Genomic DNA, 17,795 nt, shown 5'->3' on the forward strand with positions numbered 1-17,795 from the left:
ATCTTTTCGGGTGACGGCATACCCTCCCCAGAACCTGCACACAAGGCATGCATGCACGTAGCTCAGACACCGGAATGCCTCTTTCATGGAGCCGATCCCACTCCTGCAGCAGCCAGGGGATGGCCCTACTCCTTCCCTGTCTCGTAAATGGCCACAACTACTCATCATAAAGTGTGTGATTTGAGTGGAGTCGGGTGGTTAGCAGCCCAAAGGAGCATCAGCTTTGCCTTGTGGTTTTGGATGTACCAGCAAAATGTGTTTGCTTTGAACACAAAAACATTTTCCTTTTTTTTTTTAAGTCTTCTGATTTTAATAAAGGATGGGAGAATCCTTTGCCTTAACTATATCTGTGAATAAACATTAAAGTTAGGACAGAAACCAAACATCAAAGCTATTCCAATAAGGCCCCCCTGCAAATATTTCAGCTTTTAGATTACACACTTTCTACGTCATCCACGTAACTCCATGACTTTATTGTTGCAAATTACTATTTCACAATATTGTGCATTCTAAACCGTGTTTTGAGAATTTCTTCATAAACATATACATACACCAAGGATAATATTTCCAATACTGTCCCCTTCCATACTCTGGCATCAAATTGAGTTTCTAATGCCAGGAATTTTTTTTGGCACAAAAAACATAAACAAAATGTAGACAGGCTCCTTTAGCTCTCCATTCTTCGGGGGTACAGTGTGCTCATGAGTGATTGTGAACACTTTATCCCTGTGCTAAAGAGCTATACTGCACATTTCAGTTCTTCAATGTTCTTGGCCAAGCATTAGAAAATATGATCACACAAATCTCCCAACCTGCAGCATCTGTCCCTTTATTCCAAGTGAAGTCTTGGGACCCCATGCTTCCTACACCACAGCCTTTCTTTCTAATCACCATGATGCAATTAGATCCTAAAGTTAGCATTTCTGCAGTATAATTCCTTTAGTTTTAATTAAATATATGTTTAGGAGTCCACTTTTCCCCAGATACTGTGCTGAGATGATAAGAAAACACATAAATATCCCTGGCCGTAAGCTTTTGAAATCTAGTAGGAGAGGTCAAAGAACAGAAAGAACTTCATTGAAAAAAAAATCTAATACCTTGAACCCAATACTTAGCATGGGTAACATGACATTCTCATTTTGATGACCCTCTCTCTTCAGGGTGAGCATTCACTGTGAGGCTGGGTTCTGCTTCAGAGAATAAAGACTGAAAGAATAGTCTATCATCTGTGTAACTGACATTACCATCTGGGACACCCCAGTGTTAGTAACAAACATTAGGAAGATGGAAAGAATGTCTCCCCCTTCTCCAATTATTTGAGTTTATCCCTTGATGATGTCTTTCCACCCTTTTTTTTACTGTCTGTCTGGGACATGGCAAGGCTCTGATAAGGACAACACTCTCATTCTTAGAAAATGGAAGGCCTATCTATCTCTAAATGGTTTTCACTAAGCAGACATGTCAATTTGATAAAGACATTACTGTTAAATAGATGCTTACATCTCAGTCAACAGTTAATAAAAAACCAATAGTTATCTGAGCCTTTGATTTGCATTTGCATCATGTAGTGTCTGTGATAACACACGCAACGCTTCTTTATTTTTAACATTGTTACCACAACACATAAGAAACAGTGGAGTGATTAAGAAGCTTGTCTAAGATCATAGCTTCTTAACACTACAGGTGAAGTTCCAAGTCTCACTTCAAAAGTTCCCGTGACCACTCACTCACCTCCACTCAGCTGTGCATTCAAGTATCTCCCTCTGCAATCGATTTATATGATTTATTGAGAGGGAAGACTGGGGTCCAGGGTCCAGAAAGAGGATGGCCTTTGTTTTGTAGTTTCTGTAGTACATCATGTGCACGTGTGTGCCTCTGTTCTAGCTTTTATTTGCTTTTTTCATTCATAAACACTTATGTCTGAATCGTGATTCGATCATTTTCTACCTGTGTGACCTTGGGAAAGCCATAGTTCCTCCATCTGCTCTATGCTAGTCACTGTGCTAAGGGCTGGCAGGAGCTGCCTCATTAATTAAACCTTCATAAAAACTCTGACAAGGAGATAATATTATGCATGTTTTTGAGAGGGTGAGACTACAGCTGAGAGGAGACTGTAAGTAAACAAGGTCACCAGCCAGAAAGGGACTAGCAGGCTAGAATGAACCGGATGGGGTCTGCGCTGATTCCCCTCAATAGCACTGAGCTACTCAGAGGATGAGAGAACTGAAGGAGGCTGGTACTCAATGCCCAGGGCGTCCGAAGAGCAGGGATCCTACAGACACGTTCTGTAGCTACACTTCCTGGCGTCAGTCTCGAGTGAAGACCACGGTGAGCCAGGGAGCCCTGTGGGCCGTTGAGCTCTGGATTGAAGACCACGGTGGGCTATTCAGCTTCTCCTAAAGCCTTACTTTCCTCATCCTCGTGATACAATGACAATATCTTAAGTGTTTCTGTTTTTGTTAATTTGATTTGACAGTTTCATACAGGTATAAAATGTACTATCATTACCCTCTCCCCTACTCTTCTCTGAGCTCAAGTTTTCTATGAAAAAAAGAGTTGTGAGCCTAAGGTAGACAATCAATAAAATATGAAAGTCAACAAAGAGATCACTTTAATTCTGTAAAACTAACCAATATTCCTATAGTTCTACAAAGATGAATAGTAAATAGGAATGTTTTGCTTTCAACATCAAAACACTGAAGTATCAGACGCCTCAGCGCGGGCTCACACGCCTGCGTGTATCTTTGCGTCCAGCGGCTCTCTGATAAAGCACGGGTCTGCTCTGCTAATTTCTTTTCTACAAGGACATGCCTAATGATGCTTACAGACTTTGACTTATTTATCACAGTGAGCAAAATAAACAATAGATACTTCGTATTTGCTTAATTCAATATCTACTGTAAACATTCTGTGCCCCCCCTCCTCTGTACAGAAGTCTCCACCCAAGGGAGGGAGAGGAAAGACAGACGGGGATGGACAAGTGTAAGTTTAGAGCTTAGCTGAGTTATGAAGAAACTGGGACCTGGACCTTATTCTAAGAATTGGCGCAAGCACCTAAGACTTGCTATGAATAAGAAATTCAGACTCTTTCTGGAAGAATTATCGTTAGTAATTAATTTACAAGTATTTTCCTTATTTTTAAGAGTTCACATTCTTACATTCATTTGATATTTCATCCCAAGAGAATATAAGATCTCTGGAGAAATACAAGGGAGGTCTACTCAAGGCACACTTAACCACAATGCAAACTCCCAGCCTGGTACTCCACATTGTTATTTTTAAATGACAAATGAGTTTTAATACAGAACAGAAAACAGAACCATACATTATCCAATATATTTTCAATTTGTAAAGTTACTAGTAAGCATATACTTTGCTAATAAAATTGGTTGGTTTTTGGTTTTGGAAATAAGAGCCTTCACTCCAGCTTAGAGTATCGATTAAGATATCGGGTTTAAACGGTTATGAGCTGGTAGTAACGCTGAAATCAGGAAGTTTGCCCAACCCCTGTGAAGAGCGAGGGGAGTTAGATATGAGCTTGGTGCCTGCATGGCGCCGTACTTCTGTGCACGTGGTTTGTGTCGCTTCCTTCCCACAACTCGGGAACACCAAACCCAGAGCCTTTACCCGGTCATGGGTGCCTTCCCCACAATAACCAGAGGTGGTGAGACAAACCCTTAAGAAAACTGAAAACGGACCCAAACTGTGGTCCCCACTTGTAATCTCAGAGCTACAGATTCAGAGATGGAAGACCACTAAGAGTTTGATACTGGCTGGATTACAACCGTAAGTTTCAGGACAGCCTGGGCTGTAGTAGTGCAGGATCACCATCATCGTGTGTGTGTGTGTGTGTGTGTGTGTGTGTGTGTGTGTGTGTGCGTGTGTGTATGACGAGGGACACATGCGCACATATAGGGGGAGGGAAAAGGAGGCAGGACAGAAGAAGAGGGAAAACAAAGCCTGGAGAGGAAAGCCTGCTGCATTAGTGGGGTGCTTCAGTGAGTGTGTCAGGGACTCCATTAGTGGGATGCTCCAGTGAGTGTGTCAGGGACTCCAGCAGGGGACAAGGCTGTGCTCTGGAAACCCACCACAGCTGCCCTCCTATTTCCCAGTTAGAAGAACGTAAGGATACAACTCATTTCGTCATTTATGGTTCTAAATATTAATGGAGATGGAACTAAACTACAGGCAATTTTGGTAAAATAGAAGATTTCTACTTTACTGTTTTACCGTTTTAGATCTCAAAAACAATCTTACTGGTTTTTTTTTTTTGATACACAAAGAAGATTGTGTGATGTAAAAACAAGATGCTTCAGAATTCCAATTCTAATCGCGGAGTAAATACTTTAAAAATCTGTTCAATACCAAAATTTATTACAAGCAAAATAGGGTGAAATGTAAAATTCACACAGAACCACCCCACCCCCAAGAAGTGTTTGCAATAAGGAGTTGTCCACTGCAGGACAAGTTTTGACTGTGTTATCAAACCGGAGTTCTCTACATATTCACTACTAAAATCCATTTACCACAAACCCACTGCTAGAGATTTTATTTTCTATGCATCTGAAATAATTGCCTGGAGAAATCAGAATCTTACCTTTATATATCTTCTGGAGAAGTTTCCTGGTGTACTCTTAAAATTCTTGAGGTCTATGTCAACAGCCATTCTCTTCCTCCCAAGGCCTTAGAGGAGTCGGAGAAATCCCAACACCTGCTGCTACCACTGAGTGTCGAGGCTAGGAAAGTTTCAGGGTTTGGACAGGAGGACCTCTGAGCCACAGCCAAAGCTCGGGAAGCCTTAGCAACTGAAAGCAAGTGTGGAGGGCTCTGTGGTACCCAGCACAGAGCTCAATTGTAGCAGCAGGGGGAGGAATATTCCCCACCCTCACAAGGGTTTAGAGGCAGCCATCCAGGGACCATGGTTCTGCCGTGGGGCAGTGCCAAGGAGGTAGAGGCATGACCAGCCAGCACAGAACCCTGGGAAAGAGCAGCAACCAGCACAGAGCTCAGGTAGCAATTGAGAAGAACCACCATGATCCCCACCAGAACACAAGAAGCAAAGGAGACGTGCACCACGATATGTGGGGGGCGGGGAGACAGCCATTCACGCATCCCACAGAAAGCCAATCATGAGGGGGATGGAGATCTAGCTCTAGAAAGAAACGTGAGGGACACGCGTTATATAGCATGCCTGCTGTACTAATGTTAAAATTCCAAAAGTGGCATGAGATTTACTGTACCCTGTCATTGCAACCTTCACATCAAATTAATTTATAAATGCTTTAAAAAAAAAAAAAGCCCTCAAGAAGCTGGTCCACAGGCAAGAGGTAGAAAGCCAAAGCTGTCTAGAATTGAAAGAGAAAACAGGAAGACACAGAGATTAAACTCAATTAGTTTTTTTTTCTTTAAACTACTTGAGAAAAATAATTGTCTTCTAATTGTGCAACATACATTTCATCAAGTACATCACTTTCAACCAGAAACAGATGAGGGTGGGTGGGGGGTTTGATGGAGAGCAGAACTTGATAGACAACAGGCAGGTATTCAAGGAGGGTACGGGCTTGACAGGAGCAAGAGATGGAACTAAGAAAGGCAAAAGAAAAATCAAGAGGGGAAGACAAGTGTGTCAGTTCTGTCTGGTGAACCTCTGACGTCCAGGACTCTGATGACTGCCCGTGCTGCACAACACTGCACTTTCCACGAAGGTGTAGAGAGCTTGGTACCCAGGCCTCAGAGCTCTGAGACCCCCACAAGTCTTGAGGAGCTCACACCAAGTTGCTTACTCTGAACCACCAGAACTTGCCGAAGCTAGGTCTCCTGGTGGCTGCTTTGGTAATCTGAATGAAACTCAGAAACTAAGTATAAACACTGAAAAGATGTTAATAATATCTACTATGTGTCAAATGAAAATGACTGAGATAACTTTGGCATTCTCACTGTTTAAAAATTATGAGCAAATTAACCATACACAGTACCTTAGGCTTGTTTTGGAGATAGGTTTGAAAAGACCCTATTACCCAATGTGTGCGCAATTCTCCACTTTGGATATCAATTTCAAATTCAGAGCAACTGAAATGCTAACAATAATCTCTTTGCTTCCTACATAAAAACTCAAGTAATTTAGCAACTATTTAAAATAATCTTTTTTAAAATAAAAGCTAATTCCTTCCCTCATTTCCACAATACACAGTCAATGGTGTATGAAACGAAGCTGTTTATTTGAAAGAGGTTAAGTCTACCTATGTCTGATAAGTCACCATGGACCAAATTTGTAAATGCTACAATATAGTCAGCTCTCATTAAGCAATTAGAATGTTAATTTGGAAGAAATTGGGAATTTATAAAGGGGGGGCACAAAGAATCTCAATTTCTGTTTTTAGCAATCTGTTATTTGTGCTGTGTGTTTGCGTGTGCACACGCGTGCATGCGTGCATGCATGTAAAAAGGCAGAAGTCACTAGTGTGAAGTCTTTCTTCCCACCTGTATGTAGGTGATGGAGAGTCTGAGTCTCCACACTTGCATAACAAATACCTTCTGTACGCTAAGATATTGTGCCAGCCCTCCATCTCCATTTAGCAATCCTCTTCCAGGAGGTTTGGGTTTTTTGTTTGAACACAGACTTAACATTTCAAAACTTCGCAAGACTGAGCTACATTTGAGAAACAGTGGATGAACCTGATATCAGGAGAAAGGAAGGTGACCTCTCACATAATATGATCACCTGACTCTAAATTTAACAAATCAATCTTGCTTTGCATTTCTGCACTTACACTTTTCAATCCCATCCTTTTTAAATAAGCAATAGCAAAAACATGTGCAAACTAATGGTGACCTAACATGGTAAAACTAATGTGTTTCTTTATAAGCCATTTTAGAATAAATGGCATGTCATTCAGTAAAAACAAAAAAAGTAGTTGTTTTGTTTAAGTAAAATATGCTGGTAATAAGCTCAAGCATGAGATATCTGAATTTATGTAAATATTAAATACTCCCTAACAAATGTATCCAAACCTACACCCCAGCACCACCTACATAACATCGGAAGGACTCAGAACGCCAATGATGGGATTGGGGTGTTAACTGCTAAAGGTTGAAAGACCAACCAACCACATTAGTTAAAAGTAAAAAGAAATTTAAACACATTTCTTTTGGCATCACTTGCCAGAGCCTTTACCATTTACTTAAGTTCTCAAATGTAACTGTTACAGATTTTGGAGAATAACTATTAGCATAGGTCAATTATTCTAGGAAAATGTGTGGTCTACAGGCTTATAGAAAATGAGTATTTCTTCCAATCTATGAAATAAATATACAAGTAAGCTGTTAGTGGGTATGTTATTAGTGTCCTAAATGAATCCTGAGAAAATATACCTCTATACCAAAAGTGAGCTCTATTTTGAAGATAGAAAACACTAGCTCACTCACAGTATTAATGCATCTACACAAAGGTAACGTAAGGACTCAGGCATCATGCTGGTCTGCCCCCCATCACCTGGCAGAATGCACTCAGGCAGTACCCTGGTCAGCCCAGGGTTCCATGACTGTATAGTCTGCACGCAGGTGCAAAGGACCCTTTAAAAGAAAGACCCCATCCACATATACTCTCTTTCCTGCTTTCTCCCACTGTTCCCCTGGGCAGACAGGACTTTTCCTGTCTCCCTCTTCCCTTCTGTCCTCTCTCTGTCTCTGTGTCTCTTTACCTCTTTTCTCTTTCCTTCCCCCTCCCTCCCCTTTCTAATAAAACTTAAGTTCTGTCTGCCTGGCGTGTTTGACCCTCCACCTGGGTCATCCTCGCCTGCCATAGAATCCGCCAAAGTCCGCCACACACTTCATCACAACAGGTAAGACACAGTCTATATGGATATCTGATTAATATAACCATATATTATACCAACTTGCTTACATAATTATCTCTATTTGAAAATAATGTCAAATAATTTAATTTAAAAATCTATAACTTACTAGTATGAATAAAGCAGGCATGCATTAGAAATGAAAGGAAAATCCTTACTTTCATCTAAGAAAGTGTATAACTTACTAGTATGAATAAAGCAGGCATGCATTAGAAATGAAAGGAAAATCCTTACTTTCATCTAAGAAAGTGTAACTATAACTGAAGCAAAGGGCAAGAATATGAGATGGAGACTAAAAACTTCTGTGGAAAACTGTATCCCTTTGGCCGAATTGTCAATCGAGCTTGAGAATTAACCTTATCTGTTGATTATGCCAGATCTACTTATAAAGCACAAGCAAGCTACAGATCAGGCACTAAGACATGGCACCTTTCTTAAACAAGCTCTCAATGTCCACCACCTCAGAGGCTCTTTTCCCATGAGATCCTGAAAAGCTAACCTACCTTACAACATCTTAGTTAAGCGGCCTCCCATTTACCTCACTCACCAGCATCCACTAGCCAAATCCATGCTTCGTCTTCAATGGATAATACACAGTTTCTGCTTGCCAAGGTGCCGTTGAAAGGATCAAAGATGCTTCCCTTAAAGAATACATCCCTTATCTCTGCTTCAGTACTAAAAGTTACGAGTTTCCTGGTCAGCCATTTTCCATCCCACAGTATTAGCAGCAGCCTGTGGCAGCAGTAGCTGGAATCCTTTCAAATCCCCACCCTGCAGGATGCTAGCCAAAGCATTCTTGTTTATTCCACACCCACACAGACTACCCACGTGTTTGCATTTATCCCACACCAAGTGTCAAAACAGGTGTTGTCCTGTGATCGTACTTAAATCTGTTCTCCAAACAAGTGACACAAATACTGTTACTATGAGATACAAAGTACCCAATGCTATACAGAAAACTGCTCTCAAACGTTTATTGTAAGGGAGCCACATTCACCCTTTCATCCCTAGTAACCCTGTACCCTCCTCATCCCTAGTAACAAATTAACTGCCCTAAAACCAGTTACTGAAAGAATGTTACCATGTAAAATAATTGCTACCATGGGATTTTGCTCAATTGTAAAATAATACTCTACCTTCCTGGCACAGAAACACTTTTGCAAAGACCACTGCTTTGATAATCTGTACAACACTCTAACATAGATGGGAACACAGCAGTTCTTGTGATTTTTACAGGACGAGCAATGCTTCTGTTTCCATATCTCATTTCCATTCTGAGGTCACTGCTTGTTTTCTTTTCACTACAATAGGTCTGGACAACACAGCATTAACAGGCATTTAAAGAACTTGTCTAGAAGCTCAATCCTACAGACACAAATAATAACAACATTTATTTCTTTAGAATTTAAACAGTTCAAAGGGAAAAGGGAAAAATATATGACTATCACAGACTATTAGAGAATTATGAATATGAAAGCACACATTCTGTGCATAGCAGAAAATTATCCTCATTGGCAAAACTGCAAGTCTGTGTACAAAGACTTTTAGAATGTTTCTCATATGTTTTCCATCAACACAGCAAGGTGAATGCTGGGCATAAAGTGTCGCCTACGATCAGAACCCTGACAAAGCTGGAAAAACATAGCCTTGGGAATGCCGCTGCAACACTACAGCCTTCTGCCCATCCTCTGCAGACCCCGAAAGCTGACTTCTTGACTTCTTCAGAGTGGGAGGAAGTGACGGCATGTCTGGCCAGAACCATGGTGGGAGGCGGCTCTGCTAAGGTCCACTCCATTTCAGAAACACGCAAATAGGAACTCTTGCTCCCACAGGTGAACACACTTGTCTAACATGTTTTACGATCCTCAGATGGTGGACTGTCAAGAACTAATCCAGTTGACACATTTTTTTCTCTAAACTGATCATCTTGTCAGAGGCCCCACCAAGACTGTGGCATGTTTACCAGCAGCGCTTGTTCTGCTGGGAGACCACCACGGCTGCCGTCATATTTGTCTTCATCCCCATCTCAGCCCATGGGGCTCATTATGGGTAAGGCTGAAACAGTGACTATAAGTTCACACAGAGCTTAGGAAAGTCAAGCAAGGGCCATCCCGCGAGATGCGGGCTGAAACCAAGTTGGACCAATGGAATGAGTCTATCAGACCAGCCAGTGCACATCAGGAGGCCAGGCCCCTAACATTAAGGCAAAAATGATACAGACGCCAAGTCAGTTCTTACATTGGCTGCCAGCCTAACTTGGGCTATATTTTTTGGGAGGGAGGGGCTGGCTTCTGCTTGTTTAGTTGAAACTCAGTAAAACTCAGAACAAAAAGAATCCATGGAAACCTGGAGGAGGGGGGGTAACATTCCTGGCATGGAAGCACTTTCCCTTGCTTACGACGCAACCATAAGCATTAAAAATACCGCCACTGGTGGTGGTTACCAACAACTTCTTTAGATGCCTGTGTGGGCTCCCTCGGGTGACATCATAACAAGTAAGTTTGGTTATTCTAAACTATTTCTAAAATCAAAAGTGTCCATCAAAGGAGATGGACAGGTCCATCCAGTTTCTAGTTAACCCTCTTCTCTATGCATTACGTATGTGAAGGTGTTACATATCACACGGAATGAGCTAGATAATACTCACCAGTTAATAACATGTTTAAATCTGTCTCAGCCTCCAGTAGGAAGGCTGAATTTATAACACAAAAATGCTAAAAATAAAAATGTATCTTTTGGTAAAGAAAAATCAAACAACCTCATAGATTTATTTTATTTTATTTTATTTTGGCAAAAGATGGACTATAGGATTTATTTGCAAGACGGAGTCTCATAATAAGACCCCAGGCTGGCACTGAACATACAGGATATTCTCATCCAACCTGCTGATCAAATGATATCATTGCCTTGGCATTGTGAGTGATAGCTTGGAAAAGCTGTCATCGTTTATGCCATCATACACACATGTATACGTGGGGACAGAGACATATGTTATGTTTCATTTCAACCTATCTATGTGATCTGTAGTACTTATTTCTTGCTGATTGTAGGGGGCAGTACAAGTCCCTAGACGTGAAAACTCACTTTAAAAAAAAATCAGTAAAGCCAGCCATTTGCAGATAGATAAGCTAAGTACCTCTCTAAATTCTTCAGCTATTACTGGGCCCATTCCTTAGACTCAATTCCTTGAACAAGGCTTCATATGAAAACAAAATACTAATAAACACAAATAAAGTGCACACAGGTAAAAAAAACAGGTGAGGTCTTAGTGCGCTTCCCCCATGAATAAATAGCTAGCAGCATTTAGTAGGGAGAGACGTGTGTGGGAATGGTGTCCTAAAAGTGAAACGTTCTAACTGTGCAACACACACCCCTGAGTCATCTGTCCTCACAATCTGATGCTTTAAATACCACTGGCTAAAGAAACTGCTCAAGTGACTCAGGATGACTTACTGTGTCCACTCCCAGGAGAAGGAAGAACTTCCAGTGTCTGAGACAGTATTTGTCTTCTACAGTTTAGAAAATAAACATTTCCCTTTCTGTTACACATGGAACAGGGGAAGGTAGGAAAAGCTTGGTTTTTTAGTGAGCATTTAGCATTTGTACACCTCGTTATTTTGTTAGATATTAGAATTCACCTCAGCAAATTCTGCTCACATGAACAATAAAAGTGTTGTAACTGGTAGCGAACTCAGCAGACCAAAGTGGCTCACTGTAGTTTGCATTTCCATGAGTACAATGATACCCAACTATATATTCCATATAAACACACAAAATAAAAAGAAATCTAAGATATCTGAAATAGGTGAATTTTCTATCTCTATTTCAATATGCATCACTCATTTTTACTTTTAACTGAGAAAGGTATGTTTTCCTAGAAAAAGAAGCTTGTGTCCTGATACGTAATTAAAAAATATTTGACAGAATTTATAAAAAATGTCTAAGAAATGGACAAATAAGTATCATGTATCTATTAAATACGGATACATATGTAACACAACAAATGATATCAAAAGTAACCAGGTGGTGTAAGAAAAAGAGTCGCTGCCGATATCTTCCTTCAATCATAAGCTAAAAATGTCATTCACGCCAGTAGGCTATATACTTAGCTAAAGAGTAATACAGAAATAATGTGCCCTCTGAGGTCTACACTCTTGCATTTATCTGAGGTCTACACTCTTACATCCATCTGAGGTCTACACTCTTGCATCCATCTGAGGTCTACACTCTTGCATTTATCTGAGGTCTACTCTCTTGCATGACACCTGAGGTCTACTCTCTTGCATGACACCTGAGGTCTACTCTCTTGCATCCATCTGAGGTCTACTCTCTTGCATTTATCTGAGGTCTACTCTCTTACATCCATCTGAGGTCTACACTCTTGCATCCATCTGAGGTCTACTCTCTTGCATCCATCTGAGGTCTACACTCTTGTATTTATCTGAGGTCTACACTCTTGCATCCATCTGAGGTCTACACTCTTGCATCCATCTGAGGTCTACTCTCTTGCATCCATCTGAGGTCTACACTCTTGCATCCATCTAAGGTTTACACTCTTGCATCCATCTGAGGTCTACACTCTTACATCCATCTGAGGTCTACACTCTACATCCATCTGAGTCTACACTCTGCATCCATCTGAGGTCTACACTCTTGCATCCATCTGAGGTCTACACTCTTACATCCATCTGAGGTCTACACTCTTGCATCCATCTGAGGTCTACACTCTTACATCCATCTGAGGTCTACACTCTTACATCCATCTGAGGTTTACACTCTTGCATCCATCTGAGGTCTACACTCTTACATCCATCTGAGGTCTACACTCTTACATCCATCTGAGGTCTACACTCTTGCATTTATCTGAGGTCTACACTCTTACATCCATCTGAGGTCTACACTCTTACATCCATCTGAGGTCTACACTCTTGCATCCATCTGAGGTCTACACTCTTGCATCCATCTGAGGTCTATACTCTTACATACATCTGAGGTCTACACTCTTACATCCATCTGAGGTCTACACTCTTGCATCCATCTGAGGTCTACACTCTTGCATCCATCTGAGGTCTACACTCTTGCATTTATCTGAGGTCTACACTCTTACATCCATCTGAGGTCTACACTCTTGCATCCATCTGAGGTCTACTCTCTTGCATCCATCTGAGGTCTACACTCTTGCATCCATCTGAGGTCTACACTCTTGCATTTATCTGAGGTCTACACTCTTGCATCCATCTGAGGTCTACACTCTTACATTTATCTGAGGTCTACTCTCTTGCATCCACCTGAGGTCTGCACTCTTGCATCCACCTGAGGTCTACGCTCTTGCATTCAGTCCGCTCTGTTCTCATCACCTGTTTTTGAGGCAGGCATGTTGCCATTTGACATGCAAACAGACTCAGCAAAATCAGCTTCTTGCACATCCCCACTCCTTTTACTCCAAATGGGAAATTAACGGAGCTTCGCCAACATGTACATGCAAATAGCTTATTTTCTGGCTTTCAGTTATGGATTCTGAAGTACCTTCTAATAAATATACAGATGACTACTACTAACACTTGTAGGAGGTCTCAGACATAACTCAGAATATTCTGATATTTGTAGTTCTTTAACTGCAGATAAATAAATGTTCTACGTAAGCAAAGACTGTTTCAGAGAGCACATACAACCAAGACACACAGGACACTTGCATTTGCATGTAACTGTTGTGAAGGACATGTAAGACTTTCCCCACAACCAACACGGTAGCCTGAGCTAAGCAATCAGCTCCACTGAGGAACACTACCAGTCTTTCATTTTCAGCTTACTTAAACTCAAACCTAACATTTCCCCATTTTGTTCTTTTAACTGCTTTTACAAACTTTACATGTGGGTCTGTGGCTCTTCGGTACTACTGGCATTCCCAGTTTTGGCCAGTGTGGTCCCTAAGGTACAAAACTGCACATTAGTTAACACCGATGCTTAAAATACTCTTCTCACTGCCCCGCCTTTTTTTCCCCTTCTAGAAGTGACTAATCTTCCTGTTGTTCTACTCTGTCAGCTCCTCCCCTGGTATTCTTTCCATGGGCGTTGTATAACATTGACTTTTGCCAGCTCTTTTTGGAACTCCTATCTCCTTGGGGCTAGCCTTCCATTTTCAACAGTTTAAAACAGTCATTACTTATGTTTTAGCAAACTTCGTCATCAACTTGTGTCCTTTTCCTATGAAACTACTTCCTCCATGCAAAATTGCAACTAGTATTTGAAGGACATAAATAAAAAATGTCCATTTGCAGATGCTTAACCCAGCTAATCTGTAGTGTTGCCAGAGACTACACTTAGCTTTTTGTTTTCCCTCCTCCTTTAAAACATCCAGGAAAGGTGACAAATGCCACCACCCATTTAAAAATATCTCTTCCTAGTACTTCTCTGCAATATCATAAAACATGCCTACACACCATTAAAAATTCAATGTAGCACTTCCATATTGTCTACATACCTATCACAAAATAAACTTTGCCAAGACATTGCTTTCTACTTACAAGTAATTATAACAGCTGCATTATAGTACTTAAACACACATAAAAGAACTCTTTCTGGACTACAGAGGACATCCAGAGGGTAGTCACTATTTGATACGTGTTACAATCCATAGAAGAATCCTATTTCCAGGGCTGCGGAGACAGCTGAGATGGGCAAGATGCTTGTCTAACAGCCTGGGGTCAGCGTTTGGTGGGGTCTAGTCTAGACAACAGTGGGGGAATGCCAACCCCACAAACTAGCCCTCTGATCCGCACAAGCACATCTTGACATGCCCAACCACAAAGGCATCACACAAAAACAACAATAACAAATGAAGTGCGTCTCTAGGCAATGACATTTCCACCAAAGCAAAATCATAAATCCTGATCCCGTATTTCCATAGCACATTTTTTGATGAATTCTACATCTCCACATGCTTATCATCCAGCAATCTTCTGAAGAGCCGCAAACTTTTCTTTATCATGCATAAAATACACATTATAAGAGATGATGAAGATGCTCTCATTTCATCCATATTTCCTAAAACTAGAGGTCACATGGAGCTCAGATATAACTACAGAGAAGTCTCACGGGACCGCCTCATTTGCATCCATCTTAAGGGGATTTCCAGTATTCCTGACTCTAATTTGACTTCCAAAATAAATGATTTAAATGGAACAGTCACTTAAGTTTGTGTCAGTGTGATTTGCTTAAGTCCTAGTCCTCTTACTGTCATGATTTTAGACAATAGGGCCAAGAAATCTGAAGTTGGAGATCCTTCTAAAAAATGTGTGCATGAAAGGCGAGGTTGTCTGGGGGCTGTTAACGTAACTGAGAGATGAAGAATAACAGAATGAAACGGATGAAGATAGTCCCTGATGTGTACAGAAGCACATGCCTGCAAAAATGCCGGCTTATTTCTGTGTATACAACTTAAAGATATATACCTATGTGTTATTAGACTGTTTTAATCTAACTTTGTGTATGTTCAAACACTGAAGTGATTAAGAAAAAAAAACCCTACTACTCCCTGTCACTCCCTCCCCCAAAAAATAACATTAAAAAAAAGTGGAAAAGTGATGTCTAGGAACATAACCAAGCTGCATCTTCTATTTCCACTCTGAAGCTACGAAAATTGGTTTATAAGCTGGGCCTTGCTATTTACAATCTAGCCTGGACAGCCTAGATCAACGTACTTATATCCATGGGCAAATGTTCATGTGTTTAAAATAGAAATGCCTTCTTGTCTTCTAGGAAAAAAATAATCCTTATGTATTTGAAAATGAGTTATCTAAAAAAAAAAAAGAAAAATCTAAGAAGAAAATCTAAAATTGTGTCTCTATCCACGGAAGCAGGGTGGGGGAGAGGTAGGGTCAGCTGGGTGCTCACTGTGCACCAAGACAGCGGGCTTACTCTTCATCTCGCCCAGCTACAAGAGGAGCACAATTTTCCCTACAGTGCAGACGAGGACCAGAAGCACAGAAGGGCTGAGCAGTCTGCCCTCCCTCCGCCAGTACACAGAATAATGAGTTAGGTGCTAAGTTTCTCTAAAATGTGGAAAGAGCACATCAAGGTGAACTGCTACATGGCTACTCGGCACAGAGTAACCTTTCTCAACAGGCTCCCTGGAGAAGTTGTTGTCTTGGGACTGTGCTGTTTGCCAGTTCCCATGGTATAAATAATCTTTCCACAGCCAGTCTTAAGCTGCTAATGAGACAGCACTGATGAGCAGACAGGCCAGAACCTCCAGTACACAATACTGGAGGACAGTGTCGCTAACAGGCCCGAGGAACAAGGAGTAAGCCAAGAGGGACAGTATGCAAGCATTTTCGGTAAATTTGCATTCTCAGAGGATGAGTGCCTAAGGGGAATAATACTGCGATGCGGTAGAGGCAGCGAAGACCAATGGCTACAAATTCTTCTTTAACTTTCTGTTAAAGACATTTGACATTCAAAATGAATTCTTAGCAGGTGATTCATAAACTGTGATTAGTAAGTGATTTCCTGCTAAACTATTCCTATTACTCTCTGGGGCTCACACTCTCTGCAACTCACTAGGGAAGTTGAAAACAAAAGCAGAGCTGAAAGAAAATATTTGACCTGGGTCAGCAGCAGACATTGCAACCAAAAAACAAACAAACAAAAAACAAAAACAACAAAAAACAAAAGGAGGGGTATTTTTACATTTCAAATTATACATCAGGTGCTGAATGAATACTAACCAAAAGGATCAAAGAACAAACCCAATCACAGAACTAGACAACTTCACTATGAAACCTTTAACTTATTTACGCTAATGAATAGATACACACAAGGAACTTTTATCAATATTAATATATTTACACTGTAGCTTTAAAAGCATTAGTTATTCCTGAAGAAGAGCATTAAATAAATAAGGTATAGGCAAATTTTACGGATATATAAAAGAAGGCTAGACAAACGGATCCTATCACTTTAAAGTTCTTCTCTCCCTTAATAATCAATTTAATTATCAATGAATAAGGTACATTTTACATGCAATATTTATCACTCTAATAGGCTTGAATATGATACTAAAGACAGCCAACTAGTGGTGAGTAAGGTGAAGAGACCAATATGTTCCCATTTTTGGGATATGGCAAGTCCCTTGTTGACCTTTTAGTAAATCTGGTTCTCAGAAGCCCACAGCTGATTTGACAGAATCCAGAGTCCAACTGCCTTCTGAAACCAAGTGTGGTTCATTCCACCAATACACTTATCACATTTATAGGAGCCGTGCTTCTGAGCTCCATTTATTTATAAGGACAAGCACTTCTGATCTTCATGAAGTGTCTGTACACGCTGTATTTGGTCTTTTCTTGATCTCAATAGTACGGCCCCTAAATTTTTATGGGGTCAATCTAATTATTGACTTGTAGTCCTAATGTTTATAAATGTCAAAGTAAAGGTCACAATTTCAGTTTTCTGGACTAGAGAGAAAAACTCACAGATGTGATTAGAAGAGAAAAAAATCAATCCATAATATTGCTGTCTAGTTTGTAAAATTCTTCAGCCAATTTCTTTACTAAAGTCAATACATTTTCTAGTCCAATCATACAGAATGAGAACTAGATACACATACATGATTTTCTTTTAATCATTGTGATATTCCAACTTAAATACATTAAATTAAAGTATTTTTGACATTTTTATGTTCATGGTTATTTTCTTTGACACAGACTTTCAAAACATGATTTCTTCAATTTTTAGTGAAATACACAGCCTAATTGTAGTGACTCTGATTAATCTTGGGGATGGAGGAAGGTCTGGGCGTGGGTTGAGAGTTATCTTATTTTGATAGTATTGCATAATCTACTCTATGTCCAAAACACAAGTCAAAATTATTTGCAGCTTTGAAATACCCACAGGTGACTAAGGCATACCCCTTGCTTTTACAAGTTTCTAGACAAGGTGAAGTTG

The 17,795-nt window shown here is 40.5% G+C and overlaps 1 protein-coding gene across 19 annotated transcripts in view; it reads right to left on the reverse strand.

The window, feature by feature from the left end:
• The window catches only part of Mbnl1 (muscleblind like splicing regulator 1), a 162,868-nt gene that overhangs the window by 73,593 nt on the left and 71,480 nt on the right, over window positions 1-17,795 (reverse strand). The window contains exon 1 of one of the 19 annotated variants that reach the window (XM_013119000.3): window positions 4,598-5,251. The exons of the other annotated variants lie outside the window; for them this stretch is intronic. Coding sequence (XP_012974454.1) covers window positions 4,598-4,666 — 69 coding nt within the window. The 5' untranslated portion in view covers window positions 4,667-5,251. Of the gene's footprint in view, window positions 1-4,597; window positions 5,252-17,795 lie in introns of those variants that run through there. 19 annotated transcript variants of the gene reach the window in all.

This window comes from Mesocricetus auratus, unplaced genomic scaffold, assembly GCF_017639785.1.
Source record: "Mesocricetus auratus isolate SY011 unplaced genomic scaffold, BCM_Maur_2.0 Super-Scaffold_100011, whole genome shotgun sequence".
Classification (NCBI taxonomy): domain Eukaryota; kingdom Metazoa; phylum Chordata; class Mammalia; order Rodentia; family Cricetidae; genus Mesocricetus; species Mesocricetus auratus.